Here is a 27,296-nt window from a genome sequence, read left to right as displayed (position 1 = left end):
CATATGCGAGCGTGTACCGCCTATCAGAGATAAGACCGGTCCGTTAACTGCACGTGTGCTTTGAGCTCACCCATATATCAGAATCGGTTTGAACTCTACATTAGCACAAACTCGTTAAGATACGTAGGTTCTTGGTTATAGAAACAATGGAAACTATCACTTGAATACATCTATAAATATAAATAGATAGCATAGTGATTCCTGTAGGTAAAATAGTCATCTTTTTAATACTGGAATCAATACAGAGTACCTAGTTATAAACTACACATTATGATCAATAACTATTTTTAAAACCAAATTTATCTTGAAAAATAACTATACAATATTAAAGTAAATCCTATTTATAATACCATTAATTTGAATTTTCCTCAATACAAGTCTTATTTTACTCGGTCGCAAGCACTGTCACCGTTTTATTTAGCTACGTATCATGTACCGTGCGTTCCGAGAAGCCAATTGCATCTCGATTGTTCCAAAACAAAATCCAAGCTCACATAATAATATTATACAGTATAAGTACATTCGAATTTATGAATGTTGATAATGTTATAAATCAAATCCAAATGCTAGAAGTAAATAACATTATCACAATACAAGAACATAACAATGATGAAATGCAGTACGATTCACGATTGTCAATAGTTTTTATAAAAAAAACAAAATTGTAATACAAATAAGTAATTAAAATTAGAACGCAATTAGAGGGAGGGCCCCGCAGGCCGCAGTGTTTTCATGTGATGTTTTCAACACCAATATAATGTGTACTTGTTATCATGCCCGCTGCGTCGCGTACTATATTATAGCAAGCACGTGGTGCCCGCGTGATCAGACAGGTGGGCACGCCCACTGGACAATTCGGACTTTTAGGAAACAAAAAATAAGTTCAAAGAATTGCTTTACATAAGGAAAACACGTACGCAGATTTATCATTAGCTGCGATGCTGGTGTGGCACGGCAACAGTCAAGTAGCAAGAATGTTGGGAAACATAAAAACAAAGAAGACTGCAATGCAGTTTTTTAATCCCTACGTAATTAAAGAGTAAAGAAAAAAAGCATCAGTCTGCATTTGAAGAACTATAGACATATTAAATAACACACGGTAAATTGAAAAGGCGTATTTGTTGTGGCCATTGTTAGTCCAAAGATAAGGTGACGTTTTATCTAGACGGAAAAGTTTATTGTTCGAAACATGGAACTGTCGAACTTATCGCTTGTACTGCGTTAGTTACAAGCGACGAATATATCAAGGCTTTTCCTTAGAAAATTTACAACAGCTCTGTCTTCCGTGAAAACGAGAAACAAGGCCAACGACCGTGTTCACCATAAAGTATGTAAATTTCCGAAAACAAATACGGAAAGGTGTGAAACACCTCCTGTGGCGAGGTAAACATTTAATCAAGTCTAACGAACCCGGGAAGGATTGAATACAAAAGAAAACTGCATCGATCTAAAACTTTTAGAACTGAAAATTATTTCACGTCTCTAATTAATCCGAAGGCATTTTGAGAAATTTAACATATTATGGTACCTATCGTATATATAGGCGTACAATTTAGTTTTTTACCAAACATTATACGTATTAGGTACATTCCACTATTCCTGGTAGATGTCAATGGTCATATTGGAACTACCTATATTCGACCTTTGTTCAATACGCGTTTCTGCGCAGTGGCTGGGGAGCTCATTAACAGGGAGCTAATTGCTAACACTTTTAACATTGCTCGAATTGTGAAATAAAACATTCCATTATTTTTATCTAAAGAACGAGGTATCTTCATAAAGTAGGTAGTTGTTTGGTTCCTTCCACGTTCTAGATTCTAGAACGTGGAAGGAACCGAACAACTACTATCTAGAATCTAGATATTCGAATCTAAAAGGAAAGGCGTCAAGGCTAACGTTAATTCAGTCATGGCTAAGGAGTCATTAACAGCTAACAAGGCTTGTCCATTAGGGTTTTTCATTACAAAATTATACAAAATTGTCTGCCTTTGTTATCTCACATCTAACTAACAATTGAGCGTGTACAAAGGAATCTGTTTGAAAATAATGCCTACAAATCAGTATGCGCAAATGGTGCTCGTGTACTAATCCCTACATTAAATGTACTGTTAATGTAAAGCATACGACACATGCAAGCAGTGTGTGGCGCCTGTAGCGACGGAGTGGCGCGACATTGACCGCCACCAAGCGAATAATAAATCGACTGCTGGCACCGAGCCAACAGCCCTTCCTTTACCTTTGTTGCAAACTGCATCCTACTGCACGTTCAAAACGGAAAGTGAACAAATTTGCGAGATATTGATTCAAGATAGTGAATTAAGGGGAAACAATTCGTTGTTTAACTTCGTCTTTGCTGAGTGCATTGTACATTTTCAGATGAGCGGCATGCGGATGCCATTCGGAGTATTTTATCAAAAAAGTTAAATACTATAAAATCTAGTCTTCGTCTAGATTTAAAACGGCATTTATTGTTAATCTTGTCTAGTTAATAGCAATTGATTTGTTCGACAGATTGTTTGTAAACACTCAGTTCAAATAAGTACCTACCTAGTAGTAACGATTAAACAGAATCCATTTGCATGTTCCATATAAATAATCAACGAAATAAATTAGACGTATCGGTACGAAACCATTTTAACAGTGATCGTTAATACACTAACAAGAATCGACCTTCATTTTCATGAAAACCGTAGCATAGTGCGTTTCTCGGAAAACCCGAGTGAGTCACCGTCACTCTCTACCGTGGGTCACTACGAGCCGCGCATTACATTCGTCGTCGGCTCAATTCAAAAACTCGATTACGTCAAGTGATTCATGCGAACTATGAATCAGCGCACGACACTGAAAATTTCACTTATGAAAATCACTACATGGAAACCATAACACGATTTCTATTTGACATGTTGCCAGTTGCGACCTTCAAGGTCGGTGACCAGGAAGCGTTGAACGAGAAAAACTGGTAAAATGACGGAAAATGATTATTACTTAGATATCATAAACATATTTTACATACATTATTGCTACACAACATTTTATGGAATAACTGATTAGTATCATATTTGTGTTCAAGTTTATCTAAAGCCGCAAAGTATGGCGCCATTCGGAGGACCGGATGTCGTCCGGAAATGGCGGGCATTCTTCAAGCCACTGCTCGTGCCAAACCGCGAATAAAAAAAAAACTATACATTCACTGTAGGTTGTATGTAGGATAAACAATTGCGAATTAAGTTTTATGCCGTATTACCTACAATCGTTACTTTGTAATAAACAAATCAATGTTCTGGGTATTTCCGAATGCATTTTATGTGTCTGGTCGAATATTGTCAACTTCCAGGTTCATTTGTATTTTTCAGTAAAAAAAAACTTGGATCAACAAAACAGTAGTATAACGTAGGTACTTACTTATTTCGTAACAATATCACCTACATCGGTAATGCAATCTAAGTTATTACAAGATATAATAATTGATAAGCTTAATTTAATTAAATTTAAATGCAAATTGTAAAGGGCAAGAACAGGTTATCTCTTTCTAAGAAATGTTTTAAATCGCTATTTATTGTTCGCCGACGATAAGAAACCGTTGAACAGCTGTGCGGTGTAACAAAGAATATTATACGCGTTAAAACATTGTGCAAATTCTATTGTCGTTTATTATTTATGCTACTTCACATTATAATTATACATTATGTGCATTATCTCAAATTAATTATCGGGGGATTGTGTCGCAATTATTTTTACTATCTGCTAACACAATGTTAAAAGCACGTCCCTGATAAAGCATTTTGTTTTTGTGCAAAGTCCTTTATAATGCCTTTATCTAAAAATACCCTCGATAATGTTATAGAACGCTACATTTAAACCGGAAAAATATTCATAAACTGATATGAAAGGAAGTTATTTATTTTACCATAACCATGTTGAAAACGTACTTGTTTATCTAATACCATAGTTGTACTTTGTTATCTTATAATAATCTATTATTATGTATTACATATTAATGGACTTATCAATATAATGTTTACAATAACGACATCAACTAGAAATCGATTTGTAAATATTTTTAAATTAATCCAAGTAGGTTACTTATACCTACGACCATAAACCTCAAACAAGATTTTTTACAGTAAAAAAAGATACTAATAAATATAATATTAAAGTAACGATGTAACTCCAGTATGTAAAAAATGTACGTAAGTTTTATAATTATACCGAAGCTTTAGTACAAAGACTCGAGTAACCCACGCACGTGTTCTTGCTTGTTTTATTTTATTTAATTTTTTAATTACGTCGCCCACATGAGCTCAAATAAGTAACACTCGAGTTACGAGGGAAAAGATCTTCATAAAATAATTTCTATTAAAACTTTAGGGTTCAGCATAACTTTTCAATTGAATAAATATAATTTCTTTGTTCATACACTATCCATAGGAGACGTCATTGCGATTAATCTTAATGTTTATACGCACGAAGTATATAATCCTCATTTCAAGGTATTCAGTAATTTGCAGTACGTACATTATGGGCAATAAAAAGTAACAAAGCACACATCATCCAGTTTACGAACGTCGCACTAAACGACAAAGGCTGCGTTTTCGGAATCGCAATGATGAATACATGCTCGGTCTCTTTGGCGGCAACTATTTCAAATTAGCAACTCTATTACAATACATAATGTAAAACAGTTACAACGTCGACGTGTAGACGTTTAAACAGACAAAGCCATTGTCTCCACAGCCGACGTTATGGTGTGGCTACACTGTTTGCTCAAGCCATCAAGCGATGCCTGTACTTATATAGAATTCTTTATTAAACTGTACTTAATGGAAGACCCTTCTATAGCCGAGCTTAATTATAAACAATCAGACAAACTTTAAACTTTAACGATAAAGGAAACAATGAACATACGATAGAATTACGACCAAGCCCGCAGCTTTTGTCTGCGCCTCGCGGACGGGGCGTGTAGCCAAAGCCTAGACAGCATTTATGCTAATTTCTTTTCAAGAACGCCACAACCTTCCTTAGCGGGTATACAAATACATACTTTATTGCGTTTAATATTTTACAAGCCATTGCCGCGAACGGTCGATGACATGCAGTAATAAGGATTTCTTAAATTATCGTCCTTATTCGACGTTTTCAATTTATGTGTGGGTTATTTTTGCACTTCATATATAAATCATTATAACACAGCAAGACTTATCATTAAGATTTATGAGCTTTATACTATTTCAGTGAAGTTTAGTTAGCATATAAGCTGCGCTCCTTAGTTCTTGGTTCTTCTTGGTCATTCTACAAAGTACAAACATCAGAAGAAGTTTAAATGTTATAGGTAATTTATATCAAGTACATATTACATGTAAGATGTCGTTTACACTTCATGAAAATGTAAAATTTAGCCAAGTGTTAGGAATGTAGGTTTAATAAATAATAATTATAAAGTAATTACAATTGAAATTAAACCAATCATAAAACCACCTTGAAATTACATCAGTTTCAATTGATAGTGGATAAAGCAAGGATAACAGGATTTTCCGTGCTATAAATTAGATTGATAATGTAACCACAATAAAACTATTAACTCGACACGTCCGTTTTCATTAATATTAGGTAGGTTTAGTATTTTGTGCTTTGTTCTTATGTGGACTTTGATTAGAATGACTTTGTAAAGGAAATATATACAGTGCAAAGGTAAATATTTTTCCAAATAAATAGGACCACATTATTCGTTCTCACACTTAATGAAATCCTAGAACAGAACCAAAAGCCTGATGCTTCAAAATATTTCGGTAGTATGCACAAACTATGGGAAATAAGTAAATAACTAAAGGACATGGAACGTTATCAGGTGCTGATAGCAGCGACCAAAAGGACTGCTAATACTCCGCACCAGCTTATCGGTTTCCACGAAATCATCGACAAACACTCAAACACTTGCCTTTATTGCGAAATAGTAACTAGTGCGTTAGGAAAGCATGGACAGTCGCATGGAAAAGAAAATTGTATGCCTAAGATAATTTATTTTATTTCCAAATAAGAGATATCACTGACTTTCTCTGATATTAAGTGGTATGGGATAACAATCAAATAGACCTGATTTAAAATAAATAAGCCAACAACGTTTTATTGCAAAAACGGAGCATACGGAAAATTCGTCTCAAGAAATCTACATGACTTGCATAAACGAAACGTAATTTAACTTTTCCCATTGAGTATTTTTCTTTGCACGAGGATAAAGTCACATAATCACGTATACGCTACTCATTAATAAACGATGACGTATGCCCCTTTTCATTAAAATGCAAGGGTATTGCCAGACCTTTTTTAGTCTGTAGCATTAATTGCAAATTGTGTTCTTTGTTTACATTTGGGATCGAAATCTTATTAATTCCCAAAATTATGATTTAGGAACCTAGTTAATCAAACATGTTTTCCAATTGGTAACATAAGGAATATAAGCCAGATAGTTCGTTAAATGTAAATTGGGCAATATAAGCCAGATAGTTCGTTAAATGTAACACGATTGGAGCATTAAATTATTTCTTCGCACTTTATAAATATACACTTTAAAGAGTATAAAGTACTATAAAGGGCACAGGTATTCTTTTGTCATTGGCTCAACGCCCAAGGATTTGTAGACTGTGAATTGTTCACACTCACTTCACACTAAAGGTACGATAAATAATCTTTGAGATATTATTAGAAATTGTAAGTTAGAGAGAGAGAAGAAGAAAGACTAAGAAGTTATTTCTTTAGTGTCTAATATTCTTCAGTTCTTCTGTCCTATACTATAAGCACCTGTATATATGTTTGCGGAAGATACATACAAGTTAATTGAAACGGAGGGCATATGAAGAATAAACACTTTTCTGCGTAAGTGTAAATATATACAAGAGGATAATGAGCATTCCCTTATTTGAGTGACATGGGTTTTTCCCTTCATTATAAATTGAAACGTAGTCTTTAAATTCCCATTAAAACATAACATTAACTTGCATTTCTTTCACTTAAAGTTCAGTTTATTTCTTGGTGCAATTATTCATTTTTCGGTTTCGAATATTGATAAAGTCAGGATGGACTTTTCATTCAAACTAAACGCTTGTTGCATACTATCTTATCAGTCTGATTATCTTTCCATGTAGGTAACCTAGATATTTAAAATATCTGTTTAGTTGACGGATCACGATCCGATTTAATGCTAAACGTAATAAAATTTACAACTTAAAAGATTTAGCGAAAAATAAAATTTTAAATCAAGAAATTCTTTCAATATGCATTTTAGCCTACTACGAACCTGATAATGAGGTACGAGGTAGCTATATTTTGTGAGATAAGAAGTCGGTCATTAGCAAGTGTGGATAACAAATGTACACTAATGACATAACTAGAAGTGTGCAAGTCTCGGTAGGTACGATGATGCAAATAATCTCGATTATGGCAAGGTTGACGTCGGTCGGCTGAGGGTTCGTTCAACTGACCGCGAACGATGACACGGGGCGCGCGCGCAACGTCGCGCCGACACATGCGCAGCGCAGACAACAGCCTTTCCGACCAACCTCGCAGCGCATTCGGGTGCAACACCTCCTGACCCCGCGTCCACATTATGTGCTCTGTGCATTGCAAGTGTCGGCGCAAGGTCAACTAGATGGTCTGACTAGCCTTCGTAAGAGGAAAATACTGATTTCCTCGGTAAACAGCCAATATAATAGAGTTTAATGACACCTCTTTATCTATCACCATAAAGTTGTTTACATAGAATTCACTCACCGAATAATAAGGACGTAAGGCAATCCAATAACATACACTTCACCACACCATAAATATATGAAAAAATTGCAAAAGATACAAAAACTTGTTGCAACTTGATCCGACAAGCACGCACGCGTGCGCGCAACAAAAACAATCGAGTGACAGATGTCGATCGGGCCGGAAAACCCCTCGGAAAGTGCGCGTTGCGAAATGTAAATATTGCTTCGACTGGACAAAGGTTTTGTTATCTAAACCGGTGGCAGCGAGCGTGGTGCACACGAGACGCGCGGTCAGCGGTATATCGTGGAGTGAGGCTCGCGCGCCGGCCCCGCCACCGTCTGATAAGCCTGGCGCGACGCCCCCCGGCGACGCCTACGCCCCACTCGGCGCCGCCATCGGTGCATCGTAAACACTCCACCACCGGCCGCCCCTCGGCACCCGGTGCCGCTACCGCCGCCGTCGACCAGACGGGCCCCCGCGCGACGTGCACCACACCTACGCACAATTTCACAATTGCATGTACCACTGCGCTCCTGCAAAATCGACAACTTTCGACTCCTTAAAAAGGCGTGGAAACAACGAAGCTTGCGAAACCTCGACGGCAGCCCAGATACCGATGCGATGGAACAATGAGGCGCAACGCGAAACCTTTTTAGTATCCTCCTAATTGGGCCGCGGTACTAACAACGGACAAACAGAAATTCAATATGCAACGCGATCCGTTCACTACATAAACAGAATAATTAAATGAGTAAAGTAATATCGAGCGCAGACTAATGATAACACTGACCACCAATGATGTTAAAATTGAATTCTTATTATTGTATTATGCAAGTGTGAAGAATACAAAACATATTGCATACACACAATGAGTTTGCTATTTCTTTAAGCTTTTGTTGTTTGTTTGTTTGTTTGGTCTTGGTTATTATAAAATTAACCTATGCTTATGCATTAAAATTTTAAGCTATAATTATGAAAAAATAATTCTTAAGTTTTATAGAACTTATAAAAACGCAATGTGCATTACAAGTAGGGAAGGCAGACAGAGATGCATTGAGGATAACTCGGTAGGTCATAATTATAGACACGCGGTACAAAAAGTTGGCTAACATAATTCGATCTCAAACGTTTTACCTAAAAACCTCTACATGCTATTATAGCCGCTTGCTGTATATGAATAATAATGGTAAGCACTTTAACTAATAATTGTAACATAATCCAATAAAAAATGTTAAAAGCGGATAAAATAAAAACCAATGCCAAAGTGTGTGGGAGCTGCAAAACGATAAATTGGTTTCAACGAAGTACAGGAATAATCGTGTACTAAAGTGGTAAAATGGTTGCATTTATCAATTTACGCATTAACTTTGTCTCTGAAAAAAGAGCAATCAAAATCCGTCAGTTTTTTATACCCGCATAGTAATAATTTCATAAAACAGTAATAAATTTACAATGATTCTTCAATAAAATCTGAATTGAACTTAAAAATGATTTAAATAACATTGACGCTCAAATGCAGTCATAAACCTTTTATTTACGAGTGCATTACTCTCTACAAACTGACAGTTCGTAAGATCCCTCGGAACAGTGCCCACATACAAGGATTTAATATAAACATTGTATTCATCACATCACAAACGACCTCATTAAATAGTATGATAATATTTCAAGAGCGAGAAGCGAAGGCCACTTTTCTGGTGATCATAAAAAATTTGAGGTCCTTTGAACCATACCACCAATGTCATATAACTCTGTCAGCCGAGAAATCTGGCGAGACGCATTAGGCCCACATAAATTACGAGATTAATCTTTTCAAATAATTTGACCTTTTCATCTGACGAGGGTTCATTAAATAATGGCGTCCGTATTGGAAGTGTGCTTATTGTGCCGTCTATCACGATTTTTGTTGAGGGATTGATCTTCACACAATACAGATTCCTATAACACCAAGGATGAAGTAGTTCATTGTAGTCGAAATTTCGACTACAATGAAATCGAGCGTTCCGGCATCCCATTATCTAATAATATTTCATATCTGAATAGATTAAGATTAAATTGATGCATGAAAACTTTGTTTTGTTTTTAAATGGAACCATTTGCCTCAGATACGTATGTTTTGAAAATATTCCTTGTTAATTTATTGTTCAAACGACGTGGTATTTATCAAACTCTTTAGAACACCTTTTAAATAAATGTGGCCATTGTGTTCCATAATAGGCGTACAATACTATGTAAATAGGGCACATAAATGTAGGACATGGATTTTATAACAATAATCAAATGCACGTGCACTCGATGCAAGTATGACATCCTTTAATAAGGTAGTCGAGGCGGAAATATAGAAAATGTCAGTAATCTATGGAACCTACAAGAGTCATGTCCATAATCGGTATAAGGACTCAGCAGCTGTTGTAAATATCGGTTTCATGCTTATTATTATGACGCAATTGTTACTTTGAACAACAAAGAAATAATAAGTTACGATGGGAATTAATAATCCTTTGTTAGTGAAGTAGTAAACTGATAAGTACTGCAGATAATATTCTACAGCAGTGCTTATATAAAACTATTATTTAATTCGTATCGTAAGCATACACGTGTTTTATTTCAACCTTAACAAGAAACTTATCGAATAAATGATTGACATAAAACAACAATGTGATCAGTAAAATTTGTGGAATGTCAGTCATGTACCGTGCGATCCGAACTTATGAGTCATTCAACACCCGGTCGCTGGGGTAAGTAAAATCTTGTCTTAACGGACCTTCACAATCTCACCGATGCAATTGTTAACACAATTGCCAAATCCCGTTAAAAGTGACATGATATTTCCAAATATTTTAACTGGCTACCATTATGCCCAAATGTAATGGCTTCATTGTATTCTATAGAGCGAGAATAGCTCTAAATAGTAGCTTGTGCTTTGGAATTGCCGCCACTTTAAACGACAAAAGGAAAGTGATAACAATTAGCAGCCTTTGTTATTTCTAAGAAACCTAATAGCTAATAAATAATGGTCCATTTGCGGCTACATTTTCAAAGATAATATTAAATAGAGAGGTAAATAATTGTAAACGATGTAACTTAAATTAAGTGAAAACCTATTTGCATTACCATGTCCAATTGTCAAGACCTGTCAACCTTCATCAGAACAAAAATAGATACATATATGGGAAAACCCGCGCCATCATCATCATCATCATGATATATTTTTAAGTTAATGCCGACAGGTTCCTGTTTTTCCGTGGAAAGAAAATAAAAATTCATATTCCTTGCCATTTGTCTGGTAGGACTTAAATTTCACTTAATCTCTGTAGAAAGTGTAAATCACTAATGCACTGACATGAAATTAAGTTTAATCAAATCATATTACTTAATATTTAATTCCCTTGGCCTTAGGAAACATTTTCACAAACATTGTTTTAAAATGAAGATTAAACGCTATTTCGTGTTACATGTTTTCTTTATATTGCAATTAATTGTTTTGTATATTAATCGAGCAATTTCAGGTTTTTCTTTTAATTTCGAAATATTATCACGAAAATTACCCTTGGTAACATTAAAGAGAAATATAACGACGTGGGAGGTGTGATTCCGACAAGCTCTGCGCAGGCGCAACAAAATGTCTGAATGACATATTGCCCGACCTGTCAAATAACAAAGCCTTAGGAAGTTGGAATCCGTCACAGGCATTATCATAGAGATTAATTATTTTGAGACTTCTTGAAATGTTTTTGTTAAATCAATTTTGAATAAAACGCTAAATATTTAGGCGGCTCATGAATGTTTCCAATTGCAATGTTTCAATTATTTCATAAGTATAATCAATCATCTTGTCATAAATAATTATCAATTAAGTGAATTTATTTTACAGAAAGATTATTATTGTGTGTTGTTTAATGGTAAGTGTGACATCTAGATTAGAACAAATTTAGCGTGGCAGGAGAGTACAACAACCCTCTCAAAACACTGCACCTTTTTTGTAAATATTGACGTCAAACAAAAAGCCTTTGAAACATTTACCATTATCTTTACAGATTTGTTAGAGGAATGTTCGTTACAGCCAAAGAAAGTGGAATGCTGTCAGACAATGGCCAACACTTTGTGTAATGGACCAAAATGGATAACATTGGTCAGGTTATCTCCAACGGAGGCAATAAAGAAGTCACTTTCAAATATTATTGTTTCGGCTTGTGCAACTGAAGTGACCACTTAACTTTATGGTGGCTACCAAGCAAAAGGTTGTACAAAATGTTATACATATTATGTTGCAACATTTTACTATTCAGTCTCTAAAGTCTACTATTCAAAAGTGATTATGACTTCGCATTGTATTAATTAGGTTTTTAAGGTACTTTGGGCCTTGGGGTGATGGCAGATGGTGGGATTATTTCACAACCACAGGTATTATTTTGCATTCCAATCAATAATTATTTGTTCTGGTCATAAACTTCTATGTAAATCTAAAGATACAAGGAGTAAGGACTTAGATCTAGATAGATTTTTTGAGATATTATGTTTAACACATACCTATACGTTTTCTAAGCATATACACAAAATGTAAACAAAAGATCTAAGTAGCATGATCGTTAAATAAAATGACCCATAAGTTACGGTTAAAAGCTTTTTGATTTGACTTTTCTATGGCAGATGGGCTAGTCTCTCGTTATGGTCACGCTTCTATTTTTTTCTTTGTTCATGTTAATGTTATGGAGAAAAATGTTCAATTATACATGATTAACATTGAAGCATATTTTTAAACAGACGCACGCTATATTCATTAGCACCTACTTTTATTGCTCGCTGTAATATGTTAATTACAGTTAAAAGTTCAAAGAACTGGCATGGTGTCCTCTATCGTTTGGTAAATTGAGAGGACTTCGTTTTTCATTATCTATACACGTATTCCCAATCAATCAGTTGTTAGTAACAAATATTTATGTAGTATTATGTTGTCATGCAGATGTAGAATGTTTTGTAGTTAAAGCACTTCCGATTTCGCGACATCTTGGCACATGACTCATACTTCTGAGAAGCGTGACACACAATTTTATTATTTGTATTATCTAACCACATAGTCTGAGACGAAAAATTATAAATTCCCAGCTCTATATTATTACTTCGTTCATTGATGAGTCTTTGTAGTACTATTAAATTATTACAATGTACAAGAATATGTTGATCTGTTTTTTTAAACACATAGGAATACTGCACCACAACGATAATTTTAAACCGATAGCATAGCGTTCACATGGCTCTATACCTTTTGGGAAATTTACAATATAAGTTTCTTAAGAAAATTTATTGCAAAGTATAAATAAAACGCTTTCACTTTTATGATTCTCGCTTCAGATTCGCTAAAAGTTCTTTTTTGTTTTTAGAAGTATGCAACAAAACAATGATAATAAAATGCAAGTAGGTAGGTAGTAGGTACTTAATGAGAATATTCAAGAGTGTGATTATTATCGATCATGGCAGTTACCTGTTATAGCCATATCTTTAAGGAAAAACCGGCGAAAACGTTTTTATATTTCCTTATTAGATAATTATAAAAGGTACTATAAAACATAGTGAGACAGATCCTTAAAACAGTGTATAGTCGTTGATCTTAGTACTGTACAATTAGAACAAATTGTCCACATCCGGCTTTTATTGGTCGCAATATAACCGTTTAATAGGTGTCGGCTAACCGAACACATCTGCTCAGGCACTACTTAAACCACAATCATTTACTGGAGACAAATTGATGGGTCAGTGTTTTCATATCTTTACCATGTTTTTACAGAGATGTTTTAAGCCATGGTCTTATTTTAGTATGTCTGACCTTAAACACTCCAGAAAATTCCCTCTACTTTTGAAGGTATGTAATACCATTTTTAGGTGTTGTACCATCGTAAGTCGTAACTCTTCTTGTAGTATTAAAAAAAAACTACATACATATATAAAAAAATTACGAAAAGCAGGTAAAACAAAAATTACGTCGTCAACGCCAACTATGTGGGAATTCCCAGGCGGACGTGCGTTCTTGGAAGTTAATATACGGCGCAGGAGAAATTTCACAAGCGCAATGTAGGTCAAGACAGCCGGACTTGAAGTTTTCGCCTCGGAAAGGTTAACATTGCTACCGGCGCGCCACCACCCGAGTCCGGTTTGGCTGTTGCGCAATTAATACTCATTTTATCAGATCCTAAAAGATCAGTTGTTCTAGAACAGTCCCTCCAATAATAGCATCCATTTAATAATTATTTTCCAACTACACCAGCATCACTCTACGGATATAATAGTATGACGACATGTCTATCGCCTGTAGGTACTTAACCAAACATTGTACAAATAGAAACCGATAAAGATAAGATAATAATAAAACCGAAGACGTAATTTCCAACAAATTTATACCTGTAAGTAGCCAGGAGAAATTTTGTTGTTATAAAACATGAAAGAAAATTAGTGACGTCAGTATTTGCAGTTTGCACCCTGGTGCCAGTCAATGAATCGTTTAAATGCAACCAGCAAGTTGACTAAACAATTGTTTAATATTCAAAAATTTTAATGAATGCCTTGAAATTGTGCAAATCTAGAACAGTAGGAACTTGATATTTAGGTATGAAATTATGATGTAACAAACTTATTACTATTTTGTAACAATTCATCAAAGTATTGAAGGAAATTTAGATACTATGTACTTGAGATACTAAAAGCTTAAAGGCTTTTTATCAATTAGTATTTAGTTTCCTTATGCTGTATTATCATCGATATTCAGAAAACGAATCCGTGTAAGTGGAACAGCTGCCAGCGAGTTCGTGGAACTCCGTGGAGGGGGGGCCTCATGACGTCAGAGCCGCGAGTGACGTCATCCACTCGTACGATTTATGACGTTTTCAAGGACTAGTTTTTTAACGAAATCGCTATAGGACCGATCGACAAATTTGATTTTGATAATAGAATTAAAACGATATTCAATCAAACTTTAAAATTCTTGGCTAGGTAGGTTGCAAACTAAGGCCCTAAATTATTAACTTTAAAAAATGTTATAACAGACCTATTCTTTCAGGGGAGTATTGTACCAATAATTATTGTTGATTTATCACAACTTATATTACATTAGTATTTAGTATATGTTTAAAAATCTAGGCAGTTAAGAAAAACACTAAACTAGCTAAGGTAACCGGAACTGCAACTTTCCATTCGCTAACCTTGAACACCAGAATTAGTGCTAAATAAAGGCTTTAAACCGATAGCAAAAGTTTTATCATAAACTGTTATCACTTCACAAGTAGCGCCATCTATCTTAAACGGTCAATATCATTTCACACTATCAAAAAAAAATACGGTATTTTCTGAAATACATTACAATTTTCCATGGAAATGGGCTAATAAATTGCGCTTATCATTTCTAGAAGTCTTATAGAATTAACTCCTAAATTTGCAAATGCAAAATTTGTGTAATAACTAGAAGAAAAAACTTTTTTATTGCATTATATTTTTATAAATATCAGAGAAATAAGAGGAATATATTTAAATTCAGTGTTCAGTTCATTCTTGTTGATTCAAAATTGCGGAAATATTTAAAACCTGTTGGCTTGGCATTTGTATACTAAGTGCAAAGGTTAAGAAGGCAGTTGACTGTATATTTGATGGGTTTAATTAATATTTTACAATTATGTTTAATTTTAATTTTAAAGGTTTATAAGTAAACTCACCACTGGTTTTGCATAGTCGTCGTTCTGGTATTCAAACATGGTAGCGAACATCAGACTATCGTCTTGCTCGCCGCTAAGAAGGTGATACGGCACCAGCTGAGACATGAAGACAGTTTTCACAACAAACGTTCCAAATCAATTCACCAATACCATTAATTAAGGAACCAATAAAAAATAGTCCGAATCGTGTAAACGCACTAACTGATAAGACGATGACTCATGAGTATCCAACGCATGTGATTGTATACACGTTCGCGTAGCTAGAATGTTTTATATCAGACTGACTCAACTCTCGCGGTAGCACCTCGTTTTGTGCGATTTCAAGCGGCCAAACCGCGCACGCGCACTACTCTTCAAAACGAAAATGTAGCAAGCGACAACAATTCTAGCAATCCCACTGTTGATGCCAAAATATTCAAACTTTGATAGTTCATGATTCAAGGAATACTTTCAGAATGACAATATCTTGGAATCGTTACAATTAACTACATCTTTCTGCATGCCGTTTTGCCGAAACTTGACAAATTTTGATGTTAACTACGAACTGAAAACGGGATATTCCCAACAATCCCAACAAACATTAGATTTTGATTTCAAAGAAACCATGTCTCCAGTAGTTCCATTTCAGTATATCACCACATATCACATAAACAATAATACATAATGCGCTAACACAATTAATTTGATATGGTAATGTGGGTCATGCGACTCATCCATTTGGTACAATGAATTTATAAACATCGGACTTCATAGTATTAATGCAAAAATGTTGGCAAAAATGTATTTTCCTCAAGTGTATAATGTGATTATTATAAACATCAATTAATTTTAGATTGCAACAAAGAAAGTAAAACCAACAGGAGCGTGATAAGAAAAAGTCGGTTAGAGAAGCGTGGAGCCATTCAGTCTGATTAAATCGTACGATAGTCAAGTTCTTTTCAATAACAATGAGCCAACGTTTTCCACGTAACAGTACTTAGAAAGATAACATACTGTAATAACTGCATATCTTTACCAAGTAAACATCTATTTCCGATAAATGAGGAAGTAAACCCCTGTTAAATTTTTCCTCCTGCAAGCAATTTACTTTAAAGTTTAAACTGTAAATATAATTTTCATAGTAGACATTTTGGCAATAAATGCTTAATGTACTTTGACTTGTATTATTCATCTTCAATCGTTTTAGAAAACAATTAATATTCTAAAAGTCAGGAGCTCTTTTTTATGACAAATCGACAAATCTGATAATCTGGACAAAATTTGTTCACTTTGGACAACTTCTCAATTGTTTGAACAAGGAAGTGTTTTTTTTTTTCATAAAATAACATCCTCATAAAACATTTCTGTCACAATTATAAAATTATGCATCTTGTAAAAAAGTTACCAGAAACCCAAATGTGTATGCCAGTATGTTTCATAGCGCGTTGCTACGATGCTTCTATATGGTTCTTATGATTTTTCTGTCTGGAGATAGATAGAGTGATTTTGGCAAAAGGTCTCAAACCGTTATGGTGCATATTTGAATCATTCCAAATTTTATTAATTGAACTTTAAAACAGCCTAAAGAGTATGGAATTAGGTGAGGTTAGAAAAAAAGGTATATATTGATAAGATATAAGTGCCAAGTCGTGTTCAAAAAAAATAATAGTATTTCCCCACACAAATGAAAACGTGATACATACAAAATTTTATTCACCCACTCATTCTACAGCAAAATTAGGGCTCAAGCACCACTCTAACTACAATTCCCAGAACTTGATATCTAGTTTATGGAATGTAATATCAATAACAAAACCATAGAGTATGTAAACAAAGTCAATAAGTTCAAGGGCAGCTCAGTAGACGGTCACGCGATGTACCCTCGTTTCCAGCTAGCGGTGTGATCATAGGCGATAATAAAACGTGTACTATCCGTAACCATGGCAACCGAGTAGGAGAAATAACAAACTGATGTTGTTAGTTGGTAGCTAGGGAGTAGGGATTTTATAGCATGGGTCACGAGATATTATAAGATTATAATATATTGGATATTGAGTTATACATAAAATATGACGATTCTTTGGGAATAGGTACTATGCACCACATGTTATCCAATAAATTGGTATGTGCATTGAATCTATATCATACCTAGGTATTATGAAAAATAAAATGTCGATTGCTATGAAAAATAACTTAAATAATAGACAAAAATAATACTTACATAATTAATTTTGTCAATAATGCACGCGTTTAAACTTTAAGTACGTAAAGAAGAAAAGTTTATGTGTTGTTTCATGAAACTTTTTCTATTTGCAATATTTCTAAATACAATTTTTTTAGCAAAACACACATTATTCCCATTCACATCACATGTTCATGAGGTTTCAATCTCAGTCCTCAAAATAATATTGTAACATATAAGTACATAAATATCGCAGCTATTATATTATATTCAAAAGGAAAATTATCCTTTAGCATATTATCCTTGTTATTAGCCGCAAATATAAGATAGCGTTGTTTGTATAATGTTCATGTGGTTTGAGCAAGATATTTTAATTTATTTGCTAGGTATAAGTAAACTAATTTTCGTCCCGGAAAATGTCAAGGCGAACGTTAGGGCGCTTGTGCACTACAAGGAATTTTACTGTCCGGCATTCCGATTTTTTACGGTCCGGTTTGGCATGAAAAAACCGATGAATTGCTTGTGCACCTGTCCGTCTTTACTCGGATCAGTGCGGTACAGTTCAAGGAAGTATGGCGGTATAATGCTATCATAAATGATTGTTTTCGCATTTTACAAGAAACGAGTAAAAATATAGAAGGTGAAATATTATATTACTTCGTTATAATAAAAAGTAAAGTTCCGTAAGAGATTTAAAATGCGTGTTTCACTTATTTATTTTAATCGGTGACGAGGAGCTAAATCTATTCCCACTGGAACTTTAACTTACCAACACTTACTTAGATAATAATTGAGGAGCTTCTGTTCAAAAGGAGATAAATCCACTTTACATTTTTATTTTTTTTTATTTTTTTTATTGTTCTCTATGTTCGAATACACCAACTTGTGCACACATTTTGCTTCAAAAAGCTATATTTCCAATACAAAAACGACGTTCAAATTTCAAGTTTCAATCAAAGGGAGATAATTCCGAACGATATTTTTAGAAATAAATGTTTTGAACAAAAAGAGATATATTTCATATAAAATGTCGACTAGACCAAAATTATCGGTACAAAAGGAGATATTTTCGTTTCGTTTCGACTACGATTATTTTAAAATCGATTTGTTATGTCAAAGACGGTTAAAAGAGCTTGTATCCAGAGCTACAAAATGTATCCTTCTGTTTTGACCTACAGCAGGTCCAACCTCTACCGAGAACTCCTATCCAGGATGCCTTTTACTCCCGGCAAGTCAGTCTCTACAATTTTTTGTATAGTTGACTTAAAGTCTAAAAAACCAACTTTTTTTACTTGGAATGAGACTCAAGCCAGTAGGGGGTCAGTGGAAATTGGTTCCGCTCTGTACACTTACTTGAATGGACTCGATATACCTGCTGAAATAACAACATTGAGACTGTTCTGTGATGGCTGTGGTGGCCAGAACAAGAACAACCATATCATTCATATGCTCTTGTTCTGGCTACATAACAATGCACCTCCACATTTAAGACAGATTAACTTAACATTCCCTGTCAGAGGCCACAGCTTCCTCCCAGCTGACCGGGTCTTTGGTCGGTTGGAGAAAGAAATTAGGAAATTTCCTGTAATTACTACACCAAAGGAATACCACAAAATTTTTGAAAACCATGGTAAGGTGCTGATCTTAAATAAACATTGGTCCCTTTATGACATTAAATCGTTAGGAGGCCATTACAAAAATATAACAGGCATTCAAAAAATGAAGCGTATCTTTCTAAAAAGAACAAAACCAAAAAGAGGAAATGTGGCAGACTGCAAGATAAAATCCTTAGAAAACTACAGATTTGAGTGTGACGGTGAAGCATATGAGTCTCTTCTGAAAAGAGGAAAGAGACATGCCTTGAGTTTGGATAACTTGGAAGGGTTTCAGAATGCGTTATCTGCTGCTAAAAAAAAGGATGTTGAAAACCTTCTAAAGAAGCAATTTGGAGATGAATGGCCTGAACTGACAGAATTATCTTGGTATAAAAGAATTTTAGCTAACAATGCTAATACCGCTGTTGATAGTGATGATGAAACTGAACAACACCGAGTCTGTGATGATGATGACAACAGCTGTATATGCCTCGAACCTGATGTGGGGCACGTCCGAGTGTAATTTTTATTTTTTTGTGTCTTTATATAATAATAAGAATAAAAATAAAGAATTAACCATTTTTTAATGTTTTATTTCGGTATTAAAATGTTTACAAGTTATCTGAGTCAAAAGGAGATATTTACAAAGTTATCTGAATCAAAAGGAGATATTTACAAAGCATATGAAACAAAAGGAGTTATAATCTGAAATTCGGACCAAAAAGCGATAATTCCGAATATTTTTATTTTTTTATAAAATACCATGCTATTAAAAAAAAATTTATTGCCATGATTTTGAACTGTTGTGTTGATACTTACCCATCACCTTTTTTTAAATATAACTATAACCTTTACTCAGCTAATTATCAGAAATATTGCTTTTCTGAAAATTCTCTTATGGTGGATTTATCTCCTTTTGAACAGAAGCTCCTCAATTATAGGTCAATGCTTGGTCAATAACAATAACAATACCGACTTCTCAAATCTCATTGCCAGCTAAAAGAAAGTAAAACAAGAGCTTGCTTTCAATTGGCATATGCAATAAAAAGAGTAAAATCCAAGCAAGTGGGCACTCGAAAACAATTATACCTACAGCGACTCGTAAACTCAAAAAACCATCCGGAATAGGGAAAAGTAAAATGTCGGACAGTAAAATTACGTATAGTGCACAAGCTAGTATTTAGATTAATTGCGTGCCATACCGGACCGTAAAAAATCGGAATGCCGGACCGTAAAATTCCTTGTAGTGGACAAACGCCCTTAGGGCGCTTGTGCACTACAAGGAATTTTACTGTCCGGCATTCCGATTTTTTACGGTCCGGTTTGGCATGAAAAAACCGATGAATTGGCTTGTGCACCTGTCCGTCTTTACTCGGATCAGTGCAGTACAGTTCAAGGAAGTTTGGCGGTATAATGCTATCATAAATAATTGTTTTTGCATTTTACAAGAAACGAGTAAAAAATATAGAAGATGAAATATTATATTACTTCGTTATAATAAAAAGTAAAGTTCCGTAGGAGATTTAAAATGCGTGTTTCACTTATTTATTTTAATCGGTGACGAGGAGCTAAAGCTATTCCCACTTGAACTTTAACTTACCAACACTTACTTAGATAATAATTATAGGTCAATGCTTGGTCAATGTATATAAAATAACAATACCGACTTCTCAAATCTCATTGCCAACTAAAAGAAAGTAAAACAAGAGCTTGCTTTTAATTGGCATATGCAGTAAAAACAGTAAAATCCAAGCAAGTGGGCATTCGAAAAAAATTATACCTACAGCGACTCGTAGACACAAAAAACCATCCGGAATAGGGAAAAGTAAAATGTCGGACAGTAAAATTACGTATAGTGCACAAGCTAGTATATAGATTAATGGCGTGCCATACCGGACCGTAAAAAATCGGAATGCCGGACCGTAAAATTCCTTGTAGTGGACAAACGCCCATAGTCTGAAAAAGACATGCGTTTTTTTCATTTATTAGTAATTTTAATATCTCCTTATTGAAAAAATATAATACATAAAAATACTTAGACAACTTAAATATTTTTTTTCAATTTGTTGATTTTTTGTTTTAAATTTAACAACAATGTAGGTACCTATTGCAATAAACAAGAATATGCATTCGAAAAGGAAACTTTTCTTCTTGGTTTAACAATTTACAATGAAAAATACAACAATTGGCGCGGATCCAAACACGAAGTATCGTTTTCTTTATTACTCTGACCTTGATAAAATGATTGTCAGCTAGTGTTGGCTATAAAAACAGTCCACTCATAAAGAGTTAGTGCAAACTGCCAACGTATGAAAATTGAAAAAAAAAAAAACCAAAACTATTTTCAAGTACATACATATTTATAATTTATATGCTTATAAAAAACAAATTATCACCAGCCAATAGGCTTAAAGCTGCGTTTGAAAATGCTGTATGCCCTATGCGCATGCGCACGTCGCGAGTTTTCCACGAATGTGTGACGTCAGTAACCTCGGTCAATGCCTGCTTGTACACATTTTCCTGCTATTAAATTAATGTGAGGTAAATTTTAAGTGCTTTTTTTCATACTGCTTTTACTTAGTCTTTCTGTGTCATGAAATATTAAATAAGTTTACGAAAATATTGCTTATTGACAAAATCGGAGATAGATAGAGCCCATTGTTATTTAGATTTCTATGATAGAGCCCAACAGTAGGAAAGTTAAATTTGATATAGAGTCATCAACATTTATTTACTAGTTACTACTTTGATTTCTCTTTACTGCCATTTAGGTACTGTCGACTTGCTTGCTAGCTTGTCGACTAACAAATTGCTAGATGAATAGAATACCTAAAGATAAATTAACCCTCAGGTCAATTTTTAAATCATGCCTAAGCCATGTAATAATTAAGTAAATATTATGTACTAAAAATATTTCAATACAAAGGTGATATTGACGGTACTTAATGCATTTACTGAAAATTCAAGTACAATAATAAAGAAAAATAAATGTAAACCAACTTTAGTTTGAATAACATACATATTCCCATATCATATTATATGTCTTTACAACATGTACTGCACACCTGTTTCCTTTAACAAAAACATTTACTGTAATTGTTTTAAAAGTTATAATATTATCATAATATTTCAGTTAGTTTGATATTGTTAGGATTATGATGTAATGCTATAGGTACATATACCTTTACCAACTTAATTTTCAATAAAATAAAAAACAATATTTTATAGCATAGTTCTCACACTCGCTAGATTCCTTTTTATTGTAAACTAGCTGTGCACTACGGTTTTACCCGCAGTGCTCCTCTCCTGTTGGTCTTAGCATGATGATATATAGTAAACTAGCTGTGCACTATGGTTTTACCCGCAGTGCTCCTCTCCTGTTGGTCTTAGCGTGATGATATATAGCCTATAGCCTTCCTTGATAAATGGGCCACATAACACGGAAAGTATTTTGAAAATTGAACCAGTAGTTTCTGAGATTAGCATGTTCAAACAAACAAACAAACTCTTCAGCTTTATAATATGTATTATTAGTATAGATTATTATAAGTATGCGTTATTGAGTCACATTTTAACAAAAATGCAAAATATAATAATATTTATTATTTTTGAAGTGTGTGTGAATAGTGAAAATGATTACATCATATCCAATTTTAAGAATAGAATTATTATTGTTCTTAGAATGGAAAGAAATAAACCTTATCAGATAAGATATTACCTACAGGATTTCAACAAAACATATGAGATAATAATTTTATCAACTTTTTACTGCTATATAAATACATATTATATTCACATTGTTTTAAACATAACTCAAAATGTGAACACTCTTTATTCCATACAAAAGGAACTAGAATGTGGTTTGTCTTTTTTTTATTCTTTTCTATATTCCCCTTAAATAAGAAATCAAACTAAAATATCATTAAAAGATTAGTTATTAGTTTTTAAAACTAAGCAATAGTAATTTCAAAGTTTTCACACAACTTGAAGATCCCCGAATGTGTTTAAAATTAAATCATTATGTTGCCAAGATACCTAATGAATAAGGGACATATTATAGAATAAGGATCTTTCGGGAAAGCCAATATTTAGGTCTATGTTAATGCAATAAACTTATATCTTGTTCTGTATATAAAAAAAAACTTTTATTTCCTAACCATAGAATCATACAATGAACAAATGATGGTCCCGTACTAGCTTATATTGTACTTTGTTTGCATAAAAATCCAATATGAACTGCTTTAACGGAGCTGTTATCTCAGAATAAAGAATTGACCTAATATTTAAGGTACTTAAGTATTTTTAGGTAATGGAGATTTAGATATAATATGACCCTACTTAAGTTAAATAAAGATCTTATAAAAATTCAACATTATCAAATAAGTTGCAGCAATACAAAAACTTTAGCAAATTAATCTAAATTACAGCCTACAGGTATTATTGCGTCATATTATTGCGCGATTATAACCAAACTGCAAAACAATAAACTTAAAATAACTTTAAATTTCGAATTCATTCATTTCGAATTCAAAATTTTAAAAGTTGAAGAGTTGATAATATATTATTTTACTGAAATGACAAAAGCAAACTTCAAAATAAAATAATTTCGAACTTACCGTGAGCAGGGATCTCGATGATCGAGCTGATGATATAAATTCATTTGTTGATGATCCTTGGGATGATTGACTATCACTTGAAAAGTCTGAATGGTTAGAATGACTGTCACTCATTTCCAGCTTCATCGTCATAACTTCCTTAATTTCTCTTAAGTTATTAGTACAACATCAACACAATTTACGTAATTTATAATCACTGCGTAGTAGCTTTTAGCTCCTATTATAACAATCTAAATGACAGTTCATTGATGACATAAACATCAAAATATTAAAACTCGCTGAAGAAATCACAAACGAACAAGAACACAACAATGATGAGTCATCAATGCAGTTTGTGCGATGAGTCGATGACGTCGTCGTCTCTTTGGGGATGCCCTTCTCCTGAGAATTTCTTATTGCGGCATAACAAAATGACTTATCCGCCCAAGTTTACTATGAATGTTAACACTTTTTTGTAATGCTATCCAACTTTGGCCTTAACCATTATTTTAAGGGTGATCTCATCGCCTATAAATAGAATATTAGCGTCATTTTAAACCAATGAGAGATTCTCTTCTGCATGACGTCACGTTTACTATTCGCGAAAGGCCGAGATATTGATATGAGATAGTTATAGGGTAATCTATGTGTGAGAGAGCAGGACAAGATTTAAGATAATAAGAGGAGTACATACTTTTCTATGTATTTCATTATTTTATTTAATGATATAATTAATAATCCTAACTTCTTTTCATTATATGTATATAAATAAATATTGTGTCGTCGACATAATATTAAAACATAATATAAGCTCATCAATATTAAATACATGTTTAATAAAATTTCAAAACTATGTTCAGGTATGATTTAAACTATAAAGTTGAAATATAATATAAAAAAATTAATAATAATTTTCATATTGAAATGTTAATTATGGAAGACTAGAATAAAATAATTTTGTGAAATGGAACAGCACGCAATTATTTTATGCCATCTGTCACCACACACCAATGTCAATAGAATCAATGTCATAATATAAAAGTAGGTACCTACCTATAATACGAAAGTTGAAACTGTAAAGCATGTTTATGTTGTTTTACACGTATATTTCAATATATTTATAGGCAAAACATTCATCGATATCTAATAAAGGCATTCGAAAATTATTAATTTACTTTAATATAACATAAAATAATGTATAAATATAGAACATTCTAAAAAGAAGAGTAATAATTCATTAGACAATAAAACTAAGGCTATACTGTACACACTATGTCGTCTGGTAAAAAGTGTAAGCATTGTGGATCGTCTGAAATAGAAGTAGATCCTGCCCGAGGCGATGCAGTATGCACAAATTGCGGTTCTGTGTTGGAAGACAGTATAATTGTCGCCGACATAGAGTTTCAAGAAACAGCACATGGCGGAGCCTCGGTTATTGGACAATTCGTTTCAGCAGATTCTAAAGGAGGAGCATCTGGCTTTGGAAGAGGTAAGTTTTACGAATAATTTCAATTTTATATTTATGATGGCATTCTCGTCTTCAGTAATTGTTTTGTACAAGAATTTAATTACCTTTAAGTTAATTAAAACAAATCGGTCTAGTACTTTGAAATAAATTTTTTTAATCACTGTTTTGACTTTTGAGTATTATACTGTTTTTAACACTATACTGGAATGCTTTCTCATTATGAGAAAAAAATAATAAATGATACTATACTCCTACATGATGGCCCACAATATATTTAAAAAAATATGAACATATTTTAAAATTATATATTTTACTGTGTAATTTAGATATTTTTTTATATATGTTTTATTTCAGCATACAGTTCAGGCATTGGACAAGAGTCAAGAGAAGTTACAATACGTAAAGCGAGAGATGGGATCACAGCTTTAAGCCAACAGCTACGTCTCAATCCACAGTGCATTGACATAGCTTGTAACTTTTTCAAAATGGCTCTGATGCGGCATTTAACAATTGGAAGACCTGCTGCCCACACTCAGGCAGCTTGTGTGTACATGACCTGTAGAACAGAGGGAACTGCACGTATCCTTTTTTTAAATCAGACTATAAATATAATTATTAAAATTTTTAGGTATTAATAATTATAGCTTTTAAATGTATACTTATTCCACTGTTATCATGATTAATTTTTACATTCTGATTGGTATCAATTGTAATAAGTTGATATGTATTTGAAATTATTCAATTTAACTAATAGCAATCTATTTGATTGTGTATATCAAGTTGAATTTAATAGGCAAATTCTAATTTTAATAATGAATGAATGAATTAAGAAAAATACTTTCAAATCTTTGTTTCTCCTGCAAAAAATCTATATCTTATATATAAAATTCTCGTGTCACAATGTTAGTCTGCATACTCCTCCGAAACGGGTGGACCGATTCTCATGAAATTTTCTGTGCATATCGGGTAAGTCTGAGAATCGGCCAACATCTATTTTTCATATGTACCACGGGCGAAGCCGGGGCGGACCGCTAGTAATATTTAAAATTTTGATTCAAGATGTAAGTTTACAGGACATATCCTATATTATATTACAATAGAACGCCGACTATCCCAACGCTGATTAAACAAATCGCCAATTATCCAAATCCTAAGCTTAATAAAAAAAATTTACTTGTTTTGTTTTATTATAACAAGTTGTTGATATATTTCAATGTTTAAGGCCTTTTGCTAAAATGTGCCTTTAAAATTGTATTTGAAGAACTGTGTTTAATCTTAAAAAAAATTGTTTTATGGGTGACAGTTCGTTTTTCTTCAAATCTGATTATCCGAATCGCCCCCGGTCCCAATTAATTCGAATAATCGGCATTTTACTGTATGTATAAAAATCTCATTTCCAGTATGAGTATTATGCTCATGTATGTTTTAATACATAGATTGCTTTAATGCCTTGTGATTAAAAGTCTACAATAATTCTCTTTAACCAACAGTACAGATCTTTTGATAGATATAAGTGACGCACTCCAGATATGCTGTTATCAATTAGGCCGCACTTACTTCAAGTTGTCCAGGGCCTTGTGCATCAACATTCCTCCAACTGGTGAGTAGATAATTTATTTACAGAATATATTTGATACTATTGAAAATATTATTTAACTAGCGTGCCCTTGTGTACCTCACATTTCGCACATGGACCAAAGTAGTGTAAAATAATATATTTCTATAACATGCATTATTCTGGTACATAGGCAACAGCGATGCTAAGTATCATCAAAATCCGTTCAGTGTCAAATAAATAATAATCAATATTTCAATGCAAGTTTATAATTTATAGAGACTATTCTAATGTTTTAAACAAAATTAAAACTTAATATATTATCTCCTTGCATGTAACAATCCATTGAACAAGAGACATTTACTAGTAAAAATTTCAATTATTTGGACAGTTGACTATGGCCATTGTTATGACCAATGGAGTTTAGTTAAACTTAATTATTTTTCAGATATTTAAAAATATGTATTTGTTCATTT

The 27,296-nt window shown here is 33.5% G+C and overlaps 2 protein-coding genes across 3 annotated transcripts in view; one reads left to right on the top strand and one right to left on the bottom strand.

The window, feature by feature from the left end:
- kay (transcription factor kayak) overlaps positions 1–24,303 on the bottom strand; it is a 32,421-nt gene extending 8,118 nt beyond the window's left edge. The window contains exon 1 of one of the 2 annotated variants that reach the window (XM_090112508.1): positions 23,819–24,303. In XM_090112508.1, the coding sequence (XP_089968634.1) occupies positions 23,819–23,950 (132 nt within the window). In that variant the 5' untranslated portion in view covers positions 23,951–24,303. Of the gene's footprint in view, positions 1–15,446; positions 15,716–23,818 lie in introns of those variants that run through there. The other variant, XM_090112509.1, reaches the window with a different exon arrangement.
- Positions 24,304–24,848: 545 nt separating this feature from the next.
- Brf (Brf RNA polymerase III subunit) overlaps positions 24,849–27,296 on the top strand; it is a 34,842-nt gene continuing 32,394 nt past the window's right edge. The window contains exons 1-3 of the mRNA XM_090112263.1: positions 24,849–25,286; positions 25,620–25,844; positions 26,761–26,865. Of these exons, the coding sequence (XP_089968389.1) occupies positions 25,070–25,286; positions 25,620–25,844; positions 26,761–26,865 (547 nt within the window). The 5' untranslated portion in view covers positions 24,849–25,069. The remainder of the gene's footprint in view (positions 25,287–25,619; positions 25,845–26,760; positions 26,866–27,296) is intronic.

This window comes from Colias eurytheme, chromosome 18 (assembly GCF_061535395.1).
Source record: "Colias eurytheme isolate Ceu_HAF_F1 chromosome 18, ilColEury1 Martin Lab GWU primary, whole genome shotgun sequence".
NCBI lineage: Eukaryota > Metazoa > Arthropoda > Insecta > Lepidoptera > Pieridae > Colias > Colias eurytheme.
Note: the sequence above shows the minus strand (reverse complement) of the source record. Positions and strands in the feature narration are given on the sequence as shown.